This window comes from Semicossyphus pulcher, unplaced genomic scaffold, assembly GCF_022749685.1.
Source record: "Semicossyphus pulcher isolate SPU_LCO1_2020_fin unplaced genomic scaffold, fSemPul1.0.p SCAF_17, whole genome shotgun sequence".
Lineage (NCBI taxonomy): Eukaryota > Metazoa > Chordata > Actinopteri > Labriformes > Labridae > Semicossyphus > Semicossyphus pulcher.
The window spans coordinates 5,027,114-5,050,678 of record NW_027211681.1 but is presented as its reverse complement, the minus strand read 5'-3'; the positions used below and the strand labels follow the sequence as shown (position 1 = coordinate 5,050,678).

Here is a 23,565-nt window from a genome sequence, read left to right as displayed (position 1 = left end):
CAATATCATTATAAAATCCTTGTGCAGTTACAACAAAAAACAGAAAAACCAAGACCAAACCTACGCGGATAATTTCACCTGTCGGGAGCCCTTTGGTTTGTTTTTCTTCTATGGTCTGTAGATTTAGAAATAAAAGTACATCATGTATTAGGGAACTGCGCTGAACTATACAGCATTTTCCATTAATGAACAATCTGGTTAATTTTCTAGTTTATTTAGTCAGTTTGTTAGATAAAATATATAAAATAGCAAGAATAGTTTAGATTTTTGTTTTTTTCTGAAACCTAAACATACCAACTTTAATGAAAGATAGGGAGAAGCAAGACATAACAATAAAAAGCAAAAACCTAGATGATGAATCTATTTTCAACTGTTTATTTTGATTGAAAATGTGAATGTTTTCAGCTCTTAGTTACACTTATGTTGCTTCCTAAATCTGTCAGAGTTATGCTGCTTAGAGAGAGGAGGAGACGATGAAAAAAGACTGAAATGCACACTGCAGTGAAATCAAACATTTACATTGATGACAAACTCTACAATTGCATATAACCAACAGCAGTTTCATTTTTGTTGCACAGGTAATATATGTCATAAAAAATGTGTTGGGTGACTTTAAATTATATTTGCCAGAGAGGAGTACTGCCCCAGTATTTTCAGGGTGACAATGAACTTGATAGCTTTCCTAAACCACGGATAGAAAAGAGCATATATGAGAGGGTTCAAGCAAGAGTTAAAATACACTATCCAGGACACGATGGCCCAAGATGACGCACTGTTTGATATGTCTTGTCCTGCTAGAGAGGGGTAATAATATGGACAGAAGCTCATTAAAAACACCAGGATGACAATCCCCAGAGTCCTGGCTGCCTTTTTCTCTGATGTCTTTGCGGTGACTGTAACCCTACTGCCTGCTGCCATTATAATGTGAGACTGCAGGGCACGAGCCTGAGACACCGCCACAATGAACACTCTCATATACAGAATAATGATGAACAAGCAGGGGCCAATAAAGGTGAACACAAGGTCAACAGTTCCAGAGACGTAGTTAATGACCACCAAACACTCCCCATAGCAGGAGTTATGTCTGTCCGGCTGCCTGAGATGGTCCTTTAAAATCAGCCCGTTGTACAGAAACGAGCAGGCCCAGCACAAACACACAGACAGCTCCACTCTGCTGCGAGTGACTTGGTTGGAGTACTGCAGAGGATAACAAATAGCTACGTAGCGATCGACCGATATGAGCACCATGTTCCCCACAGAGGCTGAGGTGAGACTGAAGCCGATAATGTAAGACAGAGCGCACATGACATCACCCAGCAGCCAGCACGTTTCTATGAACCGCACCGTCTCCACCGGCATCACCAGCAGCCCGACCAGGAGGTCTGAGATAGCCAGGGAGAGCAGGAGCAGGTTGGTGGGGGTGTGAAGCTGTCTGAAGTGAGAGATGGAGATAATAACCAGCAGGTTGAGAACTACAGTGAGGACAGCGATTGAGGAGAGCAGGGTGTAGAGGAGGACAGCCTCAGTCCGAGGACGCATTAAGCCTCTACAGGATGAGTTCAGGAGCTGAGGGTAGCAGAGCTTGGCTCCCTCCAGGCCGTCCATCATCCAGCCTTGAGGGGAGGAGATGCCCTGAACCTGCTGAGCTATAACAGCTCTCTGCGCGAGACGTATTGCAGCACACTTATCTCTGACAGCACTCATCAACTTTTCTTCTGATGTCTCCTCCTCTTCATCACTCCTCCCTTGATTATTCCTCCTTCCTGCTACCCCCTCATCCCACTGGTACATGATGCAATATGTTAGTTTCATAGTTTCGTAACTGGAAACCTTTACTTTTTCTGTCATCCCTTTAGAGCTGGTATCAGAGTCTGATATCCTTCCATGTTGGTGGACAACAGAAATAAGAAAAGGCTATGAGTCATAAACAGAGACTTAACAGGGTTTTCTGAAGAACGGCATATGCCTTTTTGTCAGACAACCTTCAAATTTAAATGTCAGATTGGGGTCTGGTAAATTGCATTGGCCAATTGCAGCAAAAAGTGTGCTCAAACCAATCTTTAAGTCTGTTGAAACCCTTTCATACTCTTGATTTCAGGCCCTGGATGCAGAGTTTTTATTTGGCGCGCTTTACAATTTGCCTCTTAATGGATCTCTGGCACTTCAAGGCACTGAAGCAATTACCCATTCTTCCACCTAAGCCTCACATAAGGTGGGAATTATTGACCCCTAGGGCTGGCTGGACTTTATTCTTTTTTCATTGGATTGGCTGGCAAATTCCCCTGTGGTCAAAGTCCAATTTTCTCCTTCTAATAATCCCAGTTTAACCAAGGCCCTGAAAGAGATAGGAAGGGGTTTATAGACTTGGCAGCTACCATTTCTACAACTTTCCTTCACCTGCATGGAGCATCAGAATCAGTCCAGCGTAATCCCAAATTCTCTCATTTGTTCCAGTAAGCTGTAATGAACAGAAGGCTCATTGAATCATTTTGTCCTGAGAAGTTGAGGTTGATCGCTCAGTGGTCAACATCAGGTTGACTTTCACTTCTCAGTTATTGAGCTCCAATAACCGGGGTATTTCACTGTTCAGCCTCAATGGGAGAGGTTATTGAAGGTGCTGTAAAGGAGGCTCTGACCACTGATTGAACCTAAGATCTAGGAGGAGAAATAAGGATATTATCCTGGGTTGTACTACAATGGGCCAGTTTCTTACTCTGTCAGCGTTGTTGCTGTCATGGGACTTTGTCCATCAACTCTGCAGCTGTGTCATGCAGGTTTGTACACTCTGGAGTGGTGTGCATCTTGAAGTTTGAATCCACCATGATAAAGTCATCTGCTCCAAGACTGAGGCGATGCTTCTGTGGATTGGTTCCAAAGGGTTGGAAGAAAGTTACAGCCCCAAGCAATGGAACTAAAGTATCCTGAGATCTTGTTCACAAATAAGGAAAGAAAGAGGGTGAGATTGACAGGCTGGTTGTGCAGCATCAGCAGTAATGTGGGTTTTGTCCCAAATTGTTGTAGAGAATAGGGTACTGACCTAGAAGGCAAAGCTTTCGATTTACCAGTTGATCAAAGTTCCGACTTTAACCTATGACCAAGACCTTTGGAAAATGACCATAAGAAGGGGGTCTCTGAAACAACTGGCCTACAGTTAGGGTAAGGCACTCAGAGATCTTCCAGAGCTCACTATGAAGCATCAGGTGGACAAGAGCCAGCTGAGTTGACTCAGATATCTGAATCACCTGTGCATCTTTTGGAAATTTTCCAGGCACATCCAACTGGTAGGAGACCTTTGAGTAGATATATGATATATGTATGAATATCCACTGCGGGGAACATCAGGGACTCAAGCCCCCACAAGAGATTATCTGATGCATTTTTTATGTTTCTCAATTTTAAAAGTTATATTTCTGTGCATTGGACAAACAATTTGTGGACTGTGAAAACCAGAGTTTTTTTGGCCCTTCACTTGCGCCCTGGAGGGCTGAGGATGCTGTCCACCAGGCTGTGAGCCACCAAGAGATCATAGGGTGGCTACAGTCAGGCAAGGCCTGACTCGGATGGGGACCTGCCCCCAAGATGTGGTCCAAACCTTTAAAAAATTAGAGGAAAAAGCTGGTGGTCTCTGAAGTAACAATGATGCAGAATGAGACATACAAGATTGCAGCAGTAAGCCAACAATGGGAGGAGAACAAACTGGGAAGCAGTAACCAACAGGGCCATAACATTAGAAGATCCCAAAGGCTAAGCTGAGCTTCCTCGTAGGTCCAAATAGGACACCCTCCTGAGTCCCAGTAACTTACATCTCTGGTATGGCTCCGAAGCGATCTGCCAGCTCTGTGATGCCCAGAACCCCAGCCTGCGGAACATCCTAATAAGCTGCAAAACAGCTTTGACCCAGGGCCGGTACAGATGGCGCCATGACAGGATCCTTCTCACACTGGCAGAGGTTTTGGAAACATGCAGAACTGAGGTCGACCAGACCGCTAACATCTGAACTGCGGATACACTTCTTGAGGCAAGGCGCTAGGGCACAGAACATCAGCCAGAAGAAGTTTTCCCTCCTAAAATCCGGAGCTAAGATGAATATGATGGTCAATCTGGACCAACAGTTGAGGTTTCCTCTTGAGGTCACTGCAACATCACTCGGGCCAGATATTGTCCTGCGGTCAGCCTCTGCCAGGACAGTGATCATGGTGGAACTTACCATCCCATGGGAGGAAGGCATGGAGGCAGCCTATGAGAGGAAAAAGGACAAGTACACCAAGCTGTCCACAGCTTTGACAGAATAAGGGAGGAAGGCCTCCACCTACCCTGTGGAAGTTTGCTGCAGAGAATTTGTTGGAAAATTCATCCAACAACTCCTGAAAACATTCAGAGTCACCGGACTCAAGCAGAGGATGGCCCTCAAAGAACTTGATGAGGAGGCAGAACAAGGGAGTTTCTGGCTTTTGCTTAAAAGGAGTAGAAGTGGGACAAGAGAGGATCTTGGGGCTAGCTGCAGGGAGCAATAGGGAGACGTCCCTACTGCTGCCCCACCACCTGGAGTTGTTCTGAGACCAAAGGGGCAAAGCATTTGTGAAGGGTGGCTCCAGGCTGTCGACCCTGCAGTTGGCCCTGTGGCAGTGGCGGAAGCGCGGCAGGCGGCAATGCCCTGCAGGTAAATAGTGACTTTTCTTCCATCTGTTTGGCACTGAGGAGACCATTGATCATATTCACATAGCCATTTTCCTCTGACGTCATGCTCTGGGTGGGAAGATCATTATGTCGTACTGCTTGACATCATCATCTTTCAGTAATTTTTTGTTGATCAGCAAATGATAAGATAATGACCAGTGAAAAACCTCAGGGAAATCTGGCCTATTTGATAACCCAGTTAGCTACAGTCAGACAACAGCTAACTTTAGCATTCAGCTACTTGCTAGCAAATACTGCGGTTAGCAAGGAAATCACTGAAAGCTTATATTATTTTGTAGTGTTAATAGTACAAAAGGAAAGGCGTAAATTTCAAGCTAATGGGTCAAAATCCTGCGCCAACATTGTCTTTCGGTTTAAAAAGGGGCACCTACAGCGGCCTCCTGGGTGAAGGAGAAGGAGCTGGACAATTTGGACTCGGTTGAAACCAAGTCCAGTTGCCTTTTGGAGGATTAAGAATATAAGGATTAAGGAGGATTAAGAATATAAATCAAACATTCACTTTATTTCTTATTTGTTTTTTTTCTCTCTTCAGTTTCTTTTGTATCCAATAGAATAGCTGATAGTAGCATGTATCTGTGTACCATATCCGATGTATCTTTGTGAGTTTTTCTTGAATTATATGACATTTGTCGAGTCGGCACAAACAAATACACTTATGTTTACGGCTGTGGTCATGGCCTGCATGTGTAAAGGGGATATGGTTGCATCATGTGTTGATGTTGAAGTGTGTTCATTAACACCTTTGACTGGAATCCACCTGTGGTTTAATGTGTTATCACCATTATTAACGTGTCCCACCCGTACACAACACAGCTATCAAACATCATGTTTGTATTTATGCTGAAGCTTATGTATCCTCAAGGTACTGATGAGTTTGTTTATGGGTCATTTGTACATACAGCTAGTTAATATAATTTATATACTGTTGCATATGAAATATGATTTTTTTTTTAATCATACATATGGCAGAAGGCAGTTTGTATATCTACATTTACTATGGGTCAAATAACTACTTGTTTCATACAATTAGGTTTTGCATCAAGATTAGTACCAGCCTGTTAATTATGATACATTTTATTCAAAGTTAAAGTTACTGATTATGAATTTGGATACTAGCCTCAAAAATTGCAGTTTAATGAAGGTGTAATTTAACACTCTGAGCTGTAAAGGTTATTCAGACCTTTTCTGCTATGCAAAAGAAAGAAAATTAAATATAGTACTGTTACGCTTCTGGATGACAGGCAGTGTGAGTGAGACAAAAAAAAGGATTCAAAACCAGGTTGACGATTTACCAGTTGAGGTGTAGATTTATTTAGGCCATCCAGACAAGCAAAAAAAATCATTATCAATCAAATATCAAACATCATCATTAAGTGTCCTCTGTAGAGACAAAAGAAATGGAGGTTATTCAAACAGAAAACAGGCTCTCCTCATAGCCCTCACCTCCAAACTGACACACATCAATCCAACAGTTGATTTCACACACCTTTTATATTTTGCTTTTAAGCCAATCACAGGTGACCTCTGTAATCAGTGCCATCTTGACCACAGGTGAACTTAATCTCACCTCTCCAGGAGTTGATTACACTTAACCACAAGTGAACAAAGGAAAAATACTGAACTCAAAGCACAACTAGCCATTTTAAAGGAATAAATAATGAAAACATCCCATTTTATCATAAATTCAAACAGAAAATAAAAGAAATCATGAAGTTTAATTCACACATATTTAACAATTATTATGTAGAATTATGTTTGAGAGGAATGTACACCTTCCTCTTAATCAAAACAAATCTATCATTTTGCGGGTTTTCACACTTTATAACAAGTACCTCTGCTTTTAATGGGTTGTGTTTCCTGGAGGAAATTTTGATCACAGTTATAATCAGTAAAATTATGTAGTAAATATTAAGGTTTTAGCTATTTTGAAACATTTAATGTGTAAATAAATTCACATTTTATTCATCAATTCATTAACAGTATATTTTCAGCTTATACCACATGTGCAGCAAATTCAATGTCTAATGTTTTGTCTTTGTACTCAGCTCATTAAGTTATTTCATTGCAGTCAGGAGTAACTCTCAAAAGTTCCCGTGCAAAGTAAGTAATCTATTCCAAAACCGACTGTAGTCCTGTAAAAAAACCCTCAAATTTCAGGGATCAAAATTGAGACATAGATTTTTAGCTTTGTTACATTGTCCCTGGAAACTTTGAAGAAGGCTCAGGGAACTTCTTTATGCAGTCATATTACAAACTTTCCAAAAGATTTAGCTTGTTATCTTAACCCGAACTAAAATCTTGCACAATTTCACTGTTTCAAATCCCAATGAGAAGTTGCATCAGAAGGATTCTCACAGCTTAAGCTTTTATAAGATTGTCTCAATCTGCACCCTTTTCAGATTTCCCACATTTTCATCTAACAAGTGAACAATTGTTGAATCGTCTAAGCCTGATTATTTTTTCAGGCAATGCCTAATATTTTTTACAAGCCCTACAAGCACTGTATTTGTAATGAAGGAGTAGTTAATTTTTGGGACTTGCACCTAAATAGACAATAAATTAGTATAAAGTTGATGATAAGTTACATATTACCTTGGCTTATTTGTTATGTCTTGGATTAAGAGAAGTTTCACCAAAACACAATTTATTAAATGTATTTATTGACAAAATAATAATGTCTTCATCATGAACACCTGACGTTTAAATCTTCTACAAAGCATTAACTTAACTCATAACAGACATCTTGATTCTAGTTTAATTGTTAGTATTAAAATTACTTTGCAGCATGCTAATATTCTTGTTGCCACAGAAATTTGATATGAATTAATTTATGTAGAGTTTAATCTTAACATCCATGGACTACAAATTGCTCATTGTCAAATGTCCAATTATCTGTCAAAGCTCCATGTCAGATCATTAGACACTGATGTGCTGCCACCTGATGAACAGCAGCTGATCCAGAGATGTGTCACACTGTGAACGGGCTCCGTGGTACTAACCTCTAAACTAATCTCTCTGTGGTCGAGTTCAGCCTCCACTCTAATGGTTATGTGGCTCATCAGACACTAGATGGCTCTGTTGGTAAAGCAGTCAACAGTGATGTTAATGCTTTAATAGCTGTGTGAACTTAGTGCACTTTGCTTCGAAAAATCTTTTACAAATAAGACACAGTTTATAATCACAGAGAGTATTTAAAGGCATCCTTACTATCTGAACATCAGTTTTAGGTTTAATCATCCTCCCCAAAGGTTCCAGAGTATCCTAAATAAATATAGATTGGTCCGAGTGTCCTGGTTGAAGAATAAAGTCAGTTACTGCTGCTCACATTATAAGATGAACAACAAAATGTACAGTAGGCAGAAAGTGGAGAACAAATTAATCAGTTTCTTTTGTTAGTTGTAAATACTGTATGTATGTTTGTAAGTGAAGATAGATTTAAATCTCATACTTGAAAAACATCAGTTAGATGCTAATAGAATAGGAATCTCTGACCTGCATGATTACTGTTTTGTACGTTAGAATACAATAATAAAAGATATTGTAATGAGGGTGACTGTAGTAGCTATACTATGCATGTCACACTGTTATTATGACCAAAAGTCGTATATTTCAGGTATTTAACTTCACACTACAAAATGAGCTCTTATTCCTTTAAGTCTAACAATATCAAAAGAAGAAGAGCAATCGTCACATGGACTAAGTTTTCTTTTGATGTTGGCATAACCGTACTTTAGAACAAGGAGTGAGTGCTTAGAGGGAAACAGACTTAAATTTAGAAAGAGACGGAACATTTTTAGACGACATGGATGGGTTGAAGTCTTCAGGGGAAGAGGGCGATGTTGCTCAGATTAGAAGTGAAGAAATCGGCATCCTGGGTCGGGTGGTAGAGGAGAGTACAGAGACTACTGTGTGAAAGACCTGATCCTGTGCAGACCTCTGTGAGCTACAGTGTCTTATGTGTCTCTTCATCCAAGACGTGGAAGACCTGGTAACTCATGCTGCGTTCAATTACTTTATAATTCATTGGCTGTTTATGGATGGGGTTTAAATGTTTACTTTTTGTATTTTTTGTGTTTCCTGTTAAAAGAAGTGTTGGGCCTCGAGCTCTTTGTGCTTTGAATATGCTGAAATTAGGATCAATTAATCAGCCAGCTCTAAGGAAAATCTATAATCATTTTGAGAAAAAAATTAATATCATGGTAAGCATATTATTTGTATTGGGAGAGGAAGACATGTGGACATAATTTAAATAATGTGATGACCAAAATGGAAAGAACCGAAGTAACTGATTTTCACAATATAGAACTGAACTGAACATTTTTAAAAATGTGTTCATCAGACAACTATACAAATTTTTAGTTTTGTTTTAAAGAAATGGTTGTTACTTTTGTATTACATGAAGATTTGGGGCCTCCAAACACTTTATGTCAACCATGACTGTGAGAAAACCCCGGAGACACGAGAAGCACTTTGTTTATATTGTTTAATGGTCGACACCAACGTCTGTTTGTCTTTTTGCTCTAACCACATCATCATCGCTCTGCCTCAAATAAAACAACACAAAAACTTCAAATCTGAAATGAGCTGAAGTGTTTCTGAGTGAGAGGAAGTCACGCTTCAGCATGTTTGCAAATTTAACTGAAAATTATACAACTTGTGGAAAGAACAGTTTGTTCCTGTTGTTGATATAAAACTTGATCTTGTGATTCATGATTTTTTTTTAATGATTTCACCAGTAACAAAACATTTTTATGTATTTTTTTTAAGGTTTTGAAGACAAACATTTTCATTTTTTAGTTTGGTCTCCCATTGATTTAAAAAAAGGTAAAAAATCACTTTGCAACTTGAAACCAATTTACTACAAAATAGTTTCAGTGCTCTTGTGGGAGCATTTTTTTTGTAAAACTTCGAAGACCACTTCTTTTAAAAAGTTATTAAAAGTTCTTAAATTAAATTAAACGGTAAATTTCCTGTAACTTCACTTTTTACTGCTGTTTATGGTACAAATATGACAAAAGTTTTATTTAGCAGAGCTTTTCTAAATATGTATGTATGTAAAATAATAAATGTATCATAAATAATGTTCTAAATATAAACCAATACAACGTCATATTAATGCAAAGCAAACATACAAATCATTTAAAAGATCAAATCATCAGAAAGTACCCACACATTAACATTAACACGCCTGCTTTCACACAGTTTTCCTCCACAGCTCGCTCTCTAATTGATTCTCATTTTAATTATGTTGACCCAGACTCCGTCTCTCTTCTTCTCTGACAACAAAACCCGCGCAGGCCAGCAGTCTGCCTCTCACACTGTGAGGATGACACCTCCGTCTCCTCACAGAGGAGCTGGTCCAGGATCCACTTTGATGTCACTCCCCCGCAAAGGAAAGGTCAAAATAATAAATGTAGGCCCAATTGATGGGTTGGCAGGGGGGCACAGGGGGTTTCAGAGCCGATTTTTGGACGAGTGCTCCCCTAAAGGCGTAATGAATTCATACAGTCGGGCACGGCCAAAGAGGAAAACAGCATGAGTCCTCTTCCCATGAAAAGGTTGATCTAAATCTGCAGCCGAGCCTGGCTCCTTCTGCCCACTCGCTCTCCAACACATCACTCTCTCTCTCTCAGTCTCACACTCAAACACACACACAAGTATGAATACTCAAAATATCTCTGTCTTGCATTTCTTTTTGACACACACCTCTGCATATATGCATCACCTCCTCCTTCCAACTTAACCACATCACCATGGATCAAAAACCACTCCTCAGCTACTCCACTGAAGTCTCCCTTACAGTAAGACCGCTCTGATTCAAGAGTGAACAGCCAAGAAACACACAAATACTTCAATGTGTCTTTGAAGACTCCTCAGGTCACCTAGGTCACAGGATATCTGTTTGTAGGACATATGCAGCTGAGCTACACTCTGCCTACTGACCTTTGACCTTCTGTCCACCATTACAAACTCATGTTTTATACAGAATGTTCTTTCAAATTGTAGAAAAGATCCTAACCTTTATAAAAGTGTGAAACAGCTGGATTAGAAGTAAATGTGGATCAAATAATGCACAAGACACAAAGAAAACATGTATTGTATCTCCTTTTGATTTAGAGTAGTTTATGTTTGAATATTTCACTGTACTGGAGTGTCAGCCAGTGATGGAAGAACAAGATATTTTACTCTTAAGTACAAATAGCAATACCTCAATGTGAAAACACTCCATTACAAATAAAAGTACTCATGCCATAATGCTACTTGTTGGGGGGAAAAAACAGAGGTATTAGCAGAAAAATTAACGTAAGAGTTTATAATACAGAATGTCCCCCTTTAAGAGTTACTGGAAAAATACTGAACCATGAATATGTATGCAGACTATTAGTGTAAATTTTAACTACTTTACATGTTGGTAAATTAAAATGTAATCCTAGTTAATCATGTGTTTTGTATATATCTGTAAATTAGAAATGAAAACCCTTAACTCTAAGTCGCAATTGTGAGAAGTATAAAACTCTCCTGACAAACATAAGCAGAAGTTGGTGTATAAACACATGATGATGAGTTAGTTATTTATGTTGACAACTTCTGCACTTTAAAATGTAACAATAACTTTATAGATATATTAATTTATAGTTTTAATAAGGCCTACTAATGCGTGTTACTATATACAGTTCCATTTCCTGCTAATTAAATGTAGTGTAGTATATAGCATGCATTATTAATCGGTTTAAAAGTCAGAGTAAGTGGAAATATGTATAGCCTATATAAGTAGGCCTACCGCAAGACTGCACTTGAGGAAATGTACTTCAGATAGGCTACTTTTCACCACACAGGTGATGCCTTTCTGCAGTATGAAATTAAAGCCAAAACTAACAAATGGAGAGAACATAATTTTAGAGATACAAAACTATTTTTAAAAAGAGTAATGCTTAATACATTACAATGATGTTTTTCTTTTACTTTTTTAATTTTGGTTAGCCATACATTCACTTTGCATGATATCATATTGATAAGCAATATTTCTATTCAATATTGTGTATACGTTTTGTTACGTTAGTTTGTATTCTTCATCTCATGCGTCCTGTGGGTTTCCATGAGAGCACTTTGACCAGCTAACGTCGTGGTTTATAATTCATAATCTTTGTGTGTTTCCGCTTAGAAAATAACCTTTAAGGCTCTGTCTGTCTCACTGCATTGATGACAATCACTCAGATAGACCGGGATATGATTATTTCCCACTGACAAAACGCAATTTCCTCATCAGCCACAATCCCTGTGCTTTCACACCGAGCTGCCAGTTTCCTCCGGAGGGCTGAATCACATGCGCAGTCCTGCCGTGAATCACACATCACCACGGCAACCGGCGTTCAAACCAAGGCTCCGTCTGCATCAGTGAGGTCCGATACCGAGCACAGAGGACAGGAGGAAAGCACGGAAAACCACTGTAAGTTAATGTTATTCCTTTTATTATCACATGTATTACAGTAGAGACGGTTATTTGTTTGTGTTAGAATGATGCGTTTACGGGTAATGGGAGTCTGTACCGTCGCGGAACATCCCGGTCCAGGAGATGCTTCTTCATATGACGTGATTTACGTAAAGTAATTAGTTCAGGTAATTGATCAATGTGCTGAAGGAGATGAATGAACAGGCGTTACGTCTTGTTCGGGTTTTAGATTGGATTATATGTATCTGACAGGCTGAATTGTGTTGTAATTTAAGCTAGGCTACCTCCACATTACATAAAAGGCTACAATTAAATAAGCATCCATTGATTGTTATTATAGACTACCTTAGAATAGGCTACATTATATAGGGCCTACGTACACGATTTTTTTATAAACAAGTCTTATCACGTACAAAATGTACTGCAAATGTAGCTTAGCATATGGAAAATGGAGTTCACCATTAGAATAATTCAGGTCTGCACTTGCGGCGAAAATTATGTTAGTTTTTTCATCATCTTTCTATCTGTTCACGTGCTCCCTGGCTCCTGGTTACACAGTCTGTATAAATTGTCGCAGCAGTCTTCAATGCAGCAAGTTCAGATATGCATGGTCAGTGAAGCCTGAAGAACTTGAGAGGCTCAGGCATAAACAGCCCCCTCTTACCTATTCATAAGACAGCATGTCTTCACACTCAGAAAGCTGCTTCTCTCTGAACTTTATGTTCATTTATAAACAATATAGTTCTGCGATCATTGATCATTTTACAGTGAAAAAATGTTATTTAAAAGATGGTATTTGCAGCTCTCATTTGCTGAATGTGTTTCCTGTCAGAGAGTGGGAACAGTAAGTGTTTGATAGCAACAAGCGGCTCATTTGTTAATCACATATTCAGAATGATTCATCGTACCCACACTTCACTCATACTGTTGGGAGGAAAAATGGTGGTCCGCACAGATGACCACTTTAGCCACCCACTCACCAAAGATAGCAGACTACGCACTGTAGTTATGACACGCATTGTCTTCTTTGTACTTGACAAAAGCTACCCTTTATCTTCTTAACTTTAAAAAAGAAAGGTTCTGTATCGGTTGATATGTCTTTGGGTTTTAAACAATGTAGAGGGAATTATTGCGCACCAATATTTGTGATTGATCTGTTATTAGGCCTGCTGTAAATCTAAATCCAAAATGTGAAATATCCAGATTAAATTATTGTCTGTAAATTTGATTAATGAGTCGTTGCAGAGTTTCATCAAAAGAAAAACCTGAAATTAAAACATAAAAATAATCATATAAATTATTAACAATATCAGAAGCGTTCCACTTCATCTATTCACGGTGGATGGGTCTAGTGGCCTCCTGTATCTCTTCTCAAAGACACATTTCCTGTACATCAGGGATTACTCCTGCGGCCCTCGGCCTCCTGCTGTGTGTAGCATCATTGTGAGTCACTGGCGTCAGTGGGGCCCGTGGGGTCCTTGGCTGAAGAGGGGTGTTGTGTTGCACTGTGTGAATGAGATGAGTGCATCCTCACTTCTTCCCTTCACATGTTAGATGATCATTTGATCGAAGACAGAAAATAGAATCATTATCAGAGCAGAGAGGTGTTCAGGGCTGTGTTGGTGACGAGTTAGATTAACACTTTGATAACAAAATTAAAGATGAGAGATAGGAGAAAGAGATGTACGAGATTAATCATACACTGTAGTTATGAACATGTTTGTTCCAGACTGTTGGGTTGGGAAAACAAAAGGAAAAAGTCTTCCCTGATTAGAAAACACAGGAGGCTCAAGTCATTTATACATTCCCACAATATCTACCACCCTCGTCAAATGATTCAGTTATTCAAGCAATAGCTTGAGAGCCATTTAGCATGGCTTAGCATAAAAACTGAAAAACAGAAGCATCTAGCCTAGCTCTGACTAAATGTAATAAAATCAACCTCCTAGCTCCTCTAAAGGGCACTAAAAACATGTTATATCGTGTTACAAATACAGGATAGGATAGGATACAAATACTCAAAGTGAGTTTGCATGCATTAAGATGTTTTTTTCTTTAAAAAGCTAACAAAACTAAGACTTAAGCAGAGCTGTTAGCATGCTATACACAGTTAGTGAGGCTGTGGGTTCAGCACGCTGGTCTTTTGTGCTACATATACTAACAACATGCTAACATACTCACAATGATAATGCTGACCTATTTATGTTTAGGAGATGTAATGTTCACTATGTTCACCATCCTAGTTTAACGTGCTAGCATGCTAACATTTGCTAATAGACACAGTCTCCTGTGAGCCTCTATTTTACTAATAGAAATGTTGTTTTACAGGTACTTAGCTAAAAACGATCTATTGGAGAAATGTATTTTGATGATGTTGACCTGATGATAACTTAAGTTCAAGATCCATTCCACACAAATGTCCTGGTAGCACTCATGGAAGTCGAAGTAGTGCTAGTTACTATGAAACATCTTCAGGGCACCATGAACACCTGTACAACATTTTCTCACATTCTAGTAGTTGTTGAAATATTTCATTCTGGATTTAAGTGGTGGACCAAAATAAAACTTTCATTGTATCTCAAACAACTTACTTAAATTGTCAGAAACACCTTTTTACTCAGACCGTCTTTTGGTGTGGTCTATATTACTCCTGTTCTGTCCTCTGTGTCCTCCTCACACAGTCGCTGTCTATTACCTCTTCTTTCGTGTCCTGTCAGGAGCCTCGATTTAAGCTACAAAAGTACCGCTGTCACATTTGGTTACAAAGCGCACAGTGTGAATCAGTCTGACCCGAGCTGTCTGTTCCTGCTCTCCAGATCTTTTCAAGCACTTTCAGGCAGCTGAGCAGCCATGGTGAAGCTGGGCAGCAATCTGTCTGATAAGCTGGAGAAGCAGCCGTCTGCGGACGACGGCTTCGATAACATCCCCCTCATCACACCGCTGGAGGTCAACCAGCTCCAGCAGTCATATGCAGATAAGGTAAATACAGCTTTAAGTGATTGTGAACTTGCCTACTCATGTTTGTCTTTCTATAATATACTGTGTTTCTAGGGGCACGCCGACCACAACAAACAGTGTAGCGCAGCGTTACCGAAACAGTAAACACATTACGACTGTTGTTGGCGTACTTACCTTCCAAACACTGAGCCTAATGTATTTAACTTCCCTCTCCTGGTGTCCCAGGTTAAAACTCTGACATCAGCCCACGGGATGCAGACACCTCTTTGAATGCATAATGCAAGAAGGAAGCCCACACGATCATAAATTGGTTGGATGATCTGCAGCACATTATGTTCCACTGGCTAAAACAAAACCACTTTGCGTCTCCCAAATGTCGTTTTCAATTGTCAATTAATCTGTTTTTGCAAATGATGCTCATGTATATTTTTAGACATGCAAAATAGTACATTTAGTGGATACAGGAAGACAGAACCCGTGCTGAACACAGGAAAAACATTTACCAAACATAATTATAAAGAAATGATGGCTTGTTCAGAGTTCTCCGATTTTCCACACAATTCTGCTGCAGGTCATCGTAAAGACGTCGACACAATATCAGCTGCAGCAGAAGAAGAAGAACAAGCTGTATGTGCCCAGCATCAAGAAGCTGAATATCAACTTCTACAGTGACGTGTCAGATAAAGCAAAGGTACAACAACAACCTCATGAATGGAAATCTGCTCAATGTGATTTTATGTTTTTCTTATTTTCCACAAATTCCATGAAAACAAGAAGAACAATGGGTTGATTACACAAGTATTGACTGTTTATCCAAAGCCTTATATCGTTTATACAAAGCTCCATTGTTGTCTCAAATCTATTCAGGGCCTTTAAATCACATTTTGTTCAACCCCGCTACTGAAGATAAAGTCTACTTGTTTTATAACATCTTTTATTATTAAAAGGAAGAAAAAGAAATAATAAAGCTACTTCTTTTAGTTGAAGGCGGCTGAAGGGCGTGTCAGTGTTTATGTTTGATTGACAGCTGCTGGCAGGCTGAGCTCCAGCAGGAGGGGAAGACAAAGTAAACAAACTTGTGCTCTAGCTTACATGTCATGGGCAGAAAGCATGTCAGTGGTTGCTCTTTAACAAAGTACGGTGCAGGACAAGACGTGTGATGAAAGAACGATAGGTTGGAGACTTTTTCAGGCAAGCTGATATGGGTTGTAATTCTGTGTTTCTTGTCTTGGGGTTTCAGGCTTCTGTGAGATGATATAATGCTGATGTTACTGTGAATGATCTTATTGGCTGTAAGGGAATAACAAATCCATATATGGATGGCAGATATGAGCTGTAGCACACAAAGAAATGCAATTTAGTTTGACTTGCATTTTATGAACCATTGCAATGGCTGAAATGTTTTTGCATTACCACAAACAAACATTGAAGCTTATCTTCATTCCTATATATGTTGTGCTGCTGCTGTAAGTACTGCCTGGAGCACCACATGTGTATTAATCCACTGAAAATAGTCCCCTTTAAAAGTCCAGTATTTTCCTCTGTAATTAGTATTTTCTTAATACTGTTTTAGGGATTGTTTAAAAATTTTATAAAAAAGGAAATTTGATATGTCATGTCTGTTTTTTAAGATTTAACTGTAGTATGAATAATTGCTGTTGGGGCTCAATGCCACTGACAAGAGGAGGGAAGTCAGAGAGTACAGAGAGATGGATGAATCAAGTTTTGGTTAAGTCTTTTCATTGAATTTGTTGTAAAGAACAGAAACAAATATAGTCTTTACTACTGACAACGCGTCAGGCTTAAGTAGTATATGTACAGTAGATACTGTGTGTTTGTGTGTTCATGTGCGTGTATGTGTGTGTGTGGTTTTTCAGATCACAGGTCTGATCCTCATCACTTTGGCTTTCCTGACCAGCCTGCTCCTCCTGCTCATGTACAAAGCCATGTGGTACGACCAACTTACCTGCCCAGAGGGTTTCATACTGAAGGTAGGCAGCATGTGCGCGCACACACACACAGACTCACAATGATAAGCTCCCGTACACAGTCAAAGCCATTTAAAACAATGGTTAGTCTATATCACTTTGCAAGTTTTTTGTTCAAGCTGAGTGTGCATAAACACACACAGTATGTGGTCTCTGAGACACACACACACACAGACTCAGATATGTAAACGTGCATTTACATGATTTATGTAGAGAAAGAAAATCTAAATATCTTGGCCGTCGTCCTCCTGCAGTTCTGCAGAGATCAGCAGAAACAGCTCATATCAGAATCTCGTCCTCTGATCTTACAGACTCTTATTGCATTATCCCGGCCAAAGTATTCTGTGCGACAGCCTCTAAAGGGCTACTTACAAACTCCTCACTGCAGCTGCTGTATCGTTTCCCGGCACACCCTCACATCAGTCACTTCAGGAGGATTCTCTGAAAACTGAGGCTGGATACTCAAACTCATTATCTCCCAACGACACCTTGGAGGCATGGTGCAGCGAGCCGGCGCTGCCACGCATGTTAGTTAAAGAGGAAAATGAGAGAGCGTGAGGGGGAGGAGGAGGCAGCGACAGAGCCCGCTTTCTGGTCAGGCAGGGATTGGGACGCCCGCCTGTGAATCGGAGGGGTCTTTAATTAGGGCTGAGCGTGACTAAACTGTGATTAAAGGCTTAACAGTGAGGGGGGAAGCAAGAAAGGGAAGGCGGGAGGAGGGGGCACCTTCCGGCAAAGGCTTTTGAAGTTTGTGCCGGTTACAGTTGGTTTGAGCATTTTCCTGCTAATGCAATGTTGGAGACATAAAAAGTGAGGATGGAGGATGGAGGGAGGCGGAGTCACTGCTGAGCTTTTCAGAGGTCTGACTCCTCGCTGCGAGGGAAGGTCAGGTAGTGGATCCTCTGAAGGGAAACACTAGTGAGGTCGGCAAAACTCAAAACATAAGAATAAAAGGACGTCCTGTTTGTCTGATTTAATTCACCTATATTGTCTCGTACACAGCTTCACTTTCCTCAAAATCATCAATGTTACTTTGAAGATGTTGCAAAAGGTGCTTTTATCTTAAGCTTAGGCTCATCCTAGACTGTGGCTGAGCCTGGCAAGCATGGTATATTCATACTGGGCACCCTTCTGTGCGTTGGGATAAAGAAACAAACAGTTATACAAGAGGCATTTTAACTCCTCTGATCTGGTTGGTAGAAACATTTGCTGTGAAAAGCTGATTTGTGTACTCCAACACAGACATTAGTTCTCACTTGTTCAAACTGCTGGAGAAACTTTACATAAGAGAAAGTGTGACTGTGTCTTCTCTCTGTCCAGTTTTTCGTTGGAGGAGTGGTGGAGAGGCTTCTGGTGTTTATTTTTTTAACTTAGAACTTAGCAGGCTAACAAACTAATTTTCCTTAAATTACTTCTATTGTTTTACAATTTGTTTAACTGTTTATTTCAGTGATTGGATTATCATCTCAATGTCTGTACTGTAATACGTTTAATTGGCTGTTGAATGTTCTTTCTCGGCCTCTGAAATGATAGTTTGAAAGAGTAACTGTTAGTCAAAATCTACTTTGGATCTGACAGTAACCCTATTGAAAGCCCCATAAAAAATTCCTCCTTAAAGATAACTTTGTCTAAAGTCTTTGTAGCTGCCTCTTCTGCGCAGATGCTTGCATGGCTCGGATGTGATTGTGTGTCCAACATGTAATTCCTGTGGTCTTGTCCGTAAAAGTAGCAGTTGCAGTCATGCATATACAGTGAAATTGTCTTGAACTTGTTGTGGCAGTCCTTGCTGATGTGTGATGACATTTATTTGATCAAACTTTGCCAACACTGAAACTACTTTAAAGCAGAATCACCAGGATCCAGGAACTTTTCCCTGAACCTGTCAGAGAACCTGTGACGATCTCATGCATCAGATTTCATCAAGTTTCTGTGGTGTAAAGTGACACCAGAAAGCTCCAAAAAACAGTTGATAAATGAATAAAAAAATTAAGAGAAGATTCCACTTTGTAGAATGATGTCAAATGACTTAGACCCAGTGTCATATGAACTTTTTACGCTCTCATACAGCCAAATACTTAAAGCATTGCTGTAGCCATCATAGAGGTTCTTACAACCTATCAATATTACAGTGCATCATCATCAACATACTGATGACTTCACCAATGTCTTTTCCAAAACTACAATTAAGTTATACGAGCAGAGTCAGAATTTCCAAAGGAATGTCTGACTCTCATAATAATGACAATAATAGGGTTCATTAGGATCGACTGTACTTCCTAGCTCATAAAAAAGTCTGTGTCCTAGATTATTAAATAAACATGTTTAATTTCAAGAACACATATACAGTCCAGGTGAACCAGCATGACTTTGTTTTGTGTCTGAGCATGTTGTCTCCTAAATTGAAGCAAACAAAGATACTTCTGTCTTTGTTGTAACAGCAGAAGCACTGCACCCCGGCCGCTCTGGAGATGTACTACACAGAGCAGCAGGAGCAGCAGGAGCCCGGCATCCACGGTGGCCCGAACACCGGTCTGTATGCCGCCCTCAGCCGCCTCAACCAGATGAAGAGGACGGGGCCGGAGCTGCCATCACAGTGGTTACCCGTCATCAGCGCTCTGAAGGAGGCCGAGGCGGCCAAACAAGACAGCGAGCTGAGAGGAGCGCTGCAGGGAGAGGAGTGAAGGAGGTGATGGAAGTGCAGTGTAAGGGGGAGATGAGGTAGCGTAGGTTTAATTTGGCCGCGTGTGTGTTTGTGTGTGTGTGTGTGTGTGTGTGTGTGTGTGTGTGTGTGTGTTCAGGATTGTTTTTCCTTCCCTCACAGAGTCTGTTGAATCACTTGTTTATACCGATGCTCCAAAAAATCTAAATGAGCATCTTTTATCCAGTTATGTTCAGTTAATATTTAATACAAGCCATTACCCAACTCAGTGTGTGAGTGTGTGTTTCTGAGAGTGTGTGTGTGTGAGTTGTTGTGGTTATGGGCAGGAATGTTATTAAAGTGTAGGGGAATGTGCCTGACTTTTACAGTGTTACAACATCTGCAATCTGTGTGTGTCGCTCATGTAAAGACTGTACGCTGTAATGCCCTCATACATATAATCATACATGTACTGAGTGCATGTTTGTCTTTGTGTGTGTGTGTGTGTGTGTGTGTGTGTGTGTGTGTGTGTGTGTGTGTGTGTGAAAGTCTGAGGTGAGAAAAGAGAAGCGAGGCGAGAGCTCTGAGTGAGAAGTGAAGATAACAAGTTTTTAATAAGAGTCCTGTGAGTTTGTCCTCATCGCCCTGTCTCGTTATCTCACCGTCGACTCATTAGTCTGAGAGAGGAGTGTACGAATCGTCACTGAATGTGCTCACAATTTAACCATCGAGACAAGGAACTATAATTGAACTTTTACATTTTTTGGCGAAATGAGCTGACTCCTCATCTTGTTATCTTGAGACTTTAAAATCTAAGTTTGTGCTTTTCCAGTTGCAGACGGAGGAAAGAGAATTTTAAAGTCAAGTGGTGCACTTACCCTCCAAACGATTTGAGATACACCACCTCAAGCATGCTGGCTGTCATAAACAGACTCACACGGTGGCTATGGACAGTGTTAAACTAACAAAAGTCCAAATATCTGTTTCTCTGTGGGTTTCATCATAATGGGCTATTGTGTGTAAAATTAATCACAAAAGAAGTCATGTTTTTATATTTTAAAGTAAATCTACAACACAATCAAGTGTACAACAAGTAAAAAGAAAATGTTGAGGAGCCGCTGTAAGGTCCCGATCAGACAGAGCACGTTCTGCAGGCTGTAAAACGCAAAGCGCACCGCACCGCACCGCACCGCACTGCCTTTTCTGTCGAAGCCTACGGTTAAAAAAAGAGCAGCTCTCTGCGCCTTTTTTTTCTACTGTTGTTAAGGCAACCACCGAATCATTGGCTGTCATTAACCTAGCCGTTATACTGTAAACTGACAAAAGGCCCACCTCTACATTCATCTGATTAGACAATGAGAAAAAACGGCAATGACGTTGGGCGCTTTTCTGCTTTGAGTTCAAGTTTTTTCAACTCGAGGCGCTCAGAGCGTTTCCTCAAAAACGCAAAGCGCACAGAGCAGAAAGACGCGAGGTGCGACGCAAAAACAGCGCGCAAAAAGCCTCTCATTTAAAACAATGACAAAAAGCCGCCCCCAGCTGTCTGATCGGGCCCTAAGACTCTTATTTTGAAAACTCTTGTTATGTAACATATTCATGTGAGCTACCTGCTGTTATTACAGACAGAACTTTTAATGTATTACTGCAAAAAATGATGCTGTATGTTCTCTTATGTAAACTAATTTTAAAGACCAGCAAATAATGTCCCATGCCAGTTTTGTAACTGAATGTTGTTTTTAATCATGTTGATGTAACGCGCCTGTAAATGAACATGTACTGTACATAAGGGGTTAACTCATCATGATCCTCACATGAATGTATTAAGTAGCTGCTCTAATCATGCAGTAGATGTAATTAGTGCTTATTATTAGTGCTTGTTCTACCTGAAGCTTCATATTTTTCTATTTATTTAATTAACAGAGTAAGATTATTTCAATGGTAAAGTCGTGTTTGCAAATCTCACTTTGTCATGTATGAAGAGTTTTTTTGAAGAGTTAATTTTAAGGGAAAAAATAATATATATACAAATTGTTCTCATCTGAAACAAACTGTGTAATTTCTTCAAATGATCAGCATCCCACATTTTGACCCTCCCTTTCTCTGTGTTTTCTGATGTCTTATTTTGGAAAGAAACTCTTCATGTGAGTGGGACAAAGTGAGATCACAGCACAGCTTGTTCCTTTGGGCTCCAGTGCCAAACGTTTACATCAGACCCATCTGCTCTGATGTCACTGACTGAACAGAAATAAATGACTGAGGTGTCGAGTTCTCGCATTCACAAGCGGCCTGATGATTTAGATTCATTGCCTCTAATGAGCTGGATTAATGATTCACTCAAAGTGATGAACTATTGGTGTTGGGTTCGACAGAAAACAGTCATTATGTATTTTTAGCCTACTGGGACTAACTGACTTTTATATTTTATTATCATGTCAGTTTATTTGATACTTGTTACTTTCAGATGCTGCGGTTAAGAAGCCGACATTTCCCTTTAAATGGAAAAACTCACAAGTATCTGGTACTACATGTGCTACTTAAGTCATTTTTTCAATCATCTAAATTGCTAGTTACAGTAATAAATAGATACAGAGCGTAATTACTTACATTATATAAAATAGTTGACATTATCTCCAACTTTAGCAGCTATAACAGTAAACTTCTGATTACAGGAATAACTGAACTGAGAGCTGTAGTAGATACTGATATTTTATCTGAGTGAAAAGTAGTTCAAAGGGACTCAAAACTTTCCATTTGACAGTTCACATAGACTCTCAATCAGCTGTTGAGCAGCAAAAGTGAAAAGAAATCACCTTTTAGGCTTCATGAAAAAGTCACTTTTTCTGCCCTTTTAAGTACAGTGACTCAAGGAAGGTGTAACCCCCCTATACTGCATGATTATCTCACCATTCTTTACTCTGTCTGCAGTCTCAAGCAAAAATAAAATAAAACATCATTTTTACAATACCAAAAGAAGTTACTATGTTTTTTAAAAGTTTGTTTTTTAAACAAACGTATTAGTTAATGTCTGATTTGTCTCTCAGCGGTTTTAAAGTAACATTTGCGTAAAGAATCGCTGAGTGATAAAACCTGACGGGGCCATTCTGTAGGGTAATAAATTGCACTTTGGATACTGTATTAACCTCATTTTCCTTAAGATTCTTGCATAATAATGAACTCTATTCAGGTAGAATTTTTTATTTTATTAGGGCGTCTGTGGCTCAGTGGTAGAGTGGGTCGTCTCTCAATCGGAAGGTTGGCGGTTCGATCCCTGCTTGCTAAAGTCACATGTTGAAGGGGCAAAACACAGAACCCCAAATTGCTCCCGGTGGCATAGCCATCAGGTATGAATGGGCATAGATCTGACTGGAGATTGGCACTTAGGCCTTTGCCATCAGTGTGTGAATGGGTGTGTGAATGTGACATGTGGTGTAAAAGCAGCTTTGAGTGATTGAAGACTAGAAAAGAGCTATAAGAGCTAGTACGTTTACAGTAAGTGATGGATTTAAATGTTTCACCTTTACATTTTCAAATCTTTGAGCTACCATGGAGACAGAAGTCAGTGCATGCTGTTTTTTCCTGAAACATTTGCTCGTCAGAGTCTTGTTATAAACAATAGAAAAAGATGTAAGTCTAAATTACTAGCAGAAGAAAAATGCACAGCTCCGTTTGCACTCAGAGACGATCAGTATGCACAGAATTCAAAATATGACTCCTTCCTCCTCAAACTTTAGTTTAGCAATTCAAAGCCAAGCCACATCCTCTCTCTCTTTACTGCTGAGAGCCTGTCTGCATCTCATTTACACTCACATATTTTCACACCATCGCTCTCCACC

General features: G+C 39.8%; 2 protein-coding genes across 3 annotated transcripts; one reads left to right on the top strand and one right to left on the bottom strand.

Annotated features, from left to right (window-relative positions):
* Positions 1-612: 612 nt before the first annotated feature.
* LOC138594882 (trace amine-associated receptor 13c-like) lies at positions 613-1,608 on the bottom strand. The gene has a single exon (XM_069666155.1). It carries the CDS (start codon positions 1,606-1,608, stop codon positions 613-615), a length of 996 nt encoding a protein of 331 aa, XP_069522256.1.
* A 10,368-nt stretch (positions 1,609-11,976) lies between these two features.
* On the top strand, positions 11,977-22,013 carry caly (calcyon neuron-specific vesicular protein). Of its 2 annotated transcripts, none has more exons than XM_069666432.1 (5): positions 11,977-12,145; positions 14,965-15,127; positions 15,678-15,797; positions 16,984-17,097; positions 19,536-22,013. In XM_069666432.1, the coding sequence occupies exons 2-5, from the start codon at positions 14,999-15,001 to the stop codon at positions 19,773-19,775; spliced, it is 603 nt and encodes a 200-aa protein (XP_069522533.1). In that variant the 5' UTR covers positions 11,977-12,145; positions 14,965-14,998; the 3' UTR covers positions 19,776-22,013. The 2 variants fall into 2 exon arrangements, with proteins under 2 accessions (XP_069522533.1, XP_069522532.1); XM_069666431.1 differs by having other exon boundaries at positions 11,990-12,145; positions 19,533-22,013.
* Positions 22,014-23,565: the final 1,552 nt, after the last annotated feature.

Coding starts and splice junctions, on each gene's coding strand:
- LOC138594882 (XM_069666155.1), bottom strand. CDS start 1,608: ATGATGGACGGCCTGGAGGGAGCCAAGCTCTGCTACCCTCAGCTCCTG.
- caly (XM_069666431.1), top strand. CDS start 14,999: ATGGTGAAGCTGGGCAGCAATCTGTCTGATAAGCTGGAGAAGCAGCCG. Junction 15,798..16,983: donor ACGTGTCAGATAAAGCAAAG/GTACAACAACAA, acceptor GTGGTTTTTCAG/ATCACAGGTCTGATCCTCAT. Junction 17,098..19,532: donor CAGAGGGTTTCATACTGAAG/GTAGGCAGCATG, acceptor TTGTTGTAACAG/CAGAAGCACTGCACCCCGGC.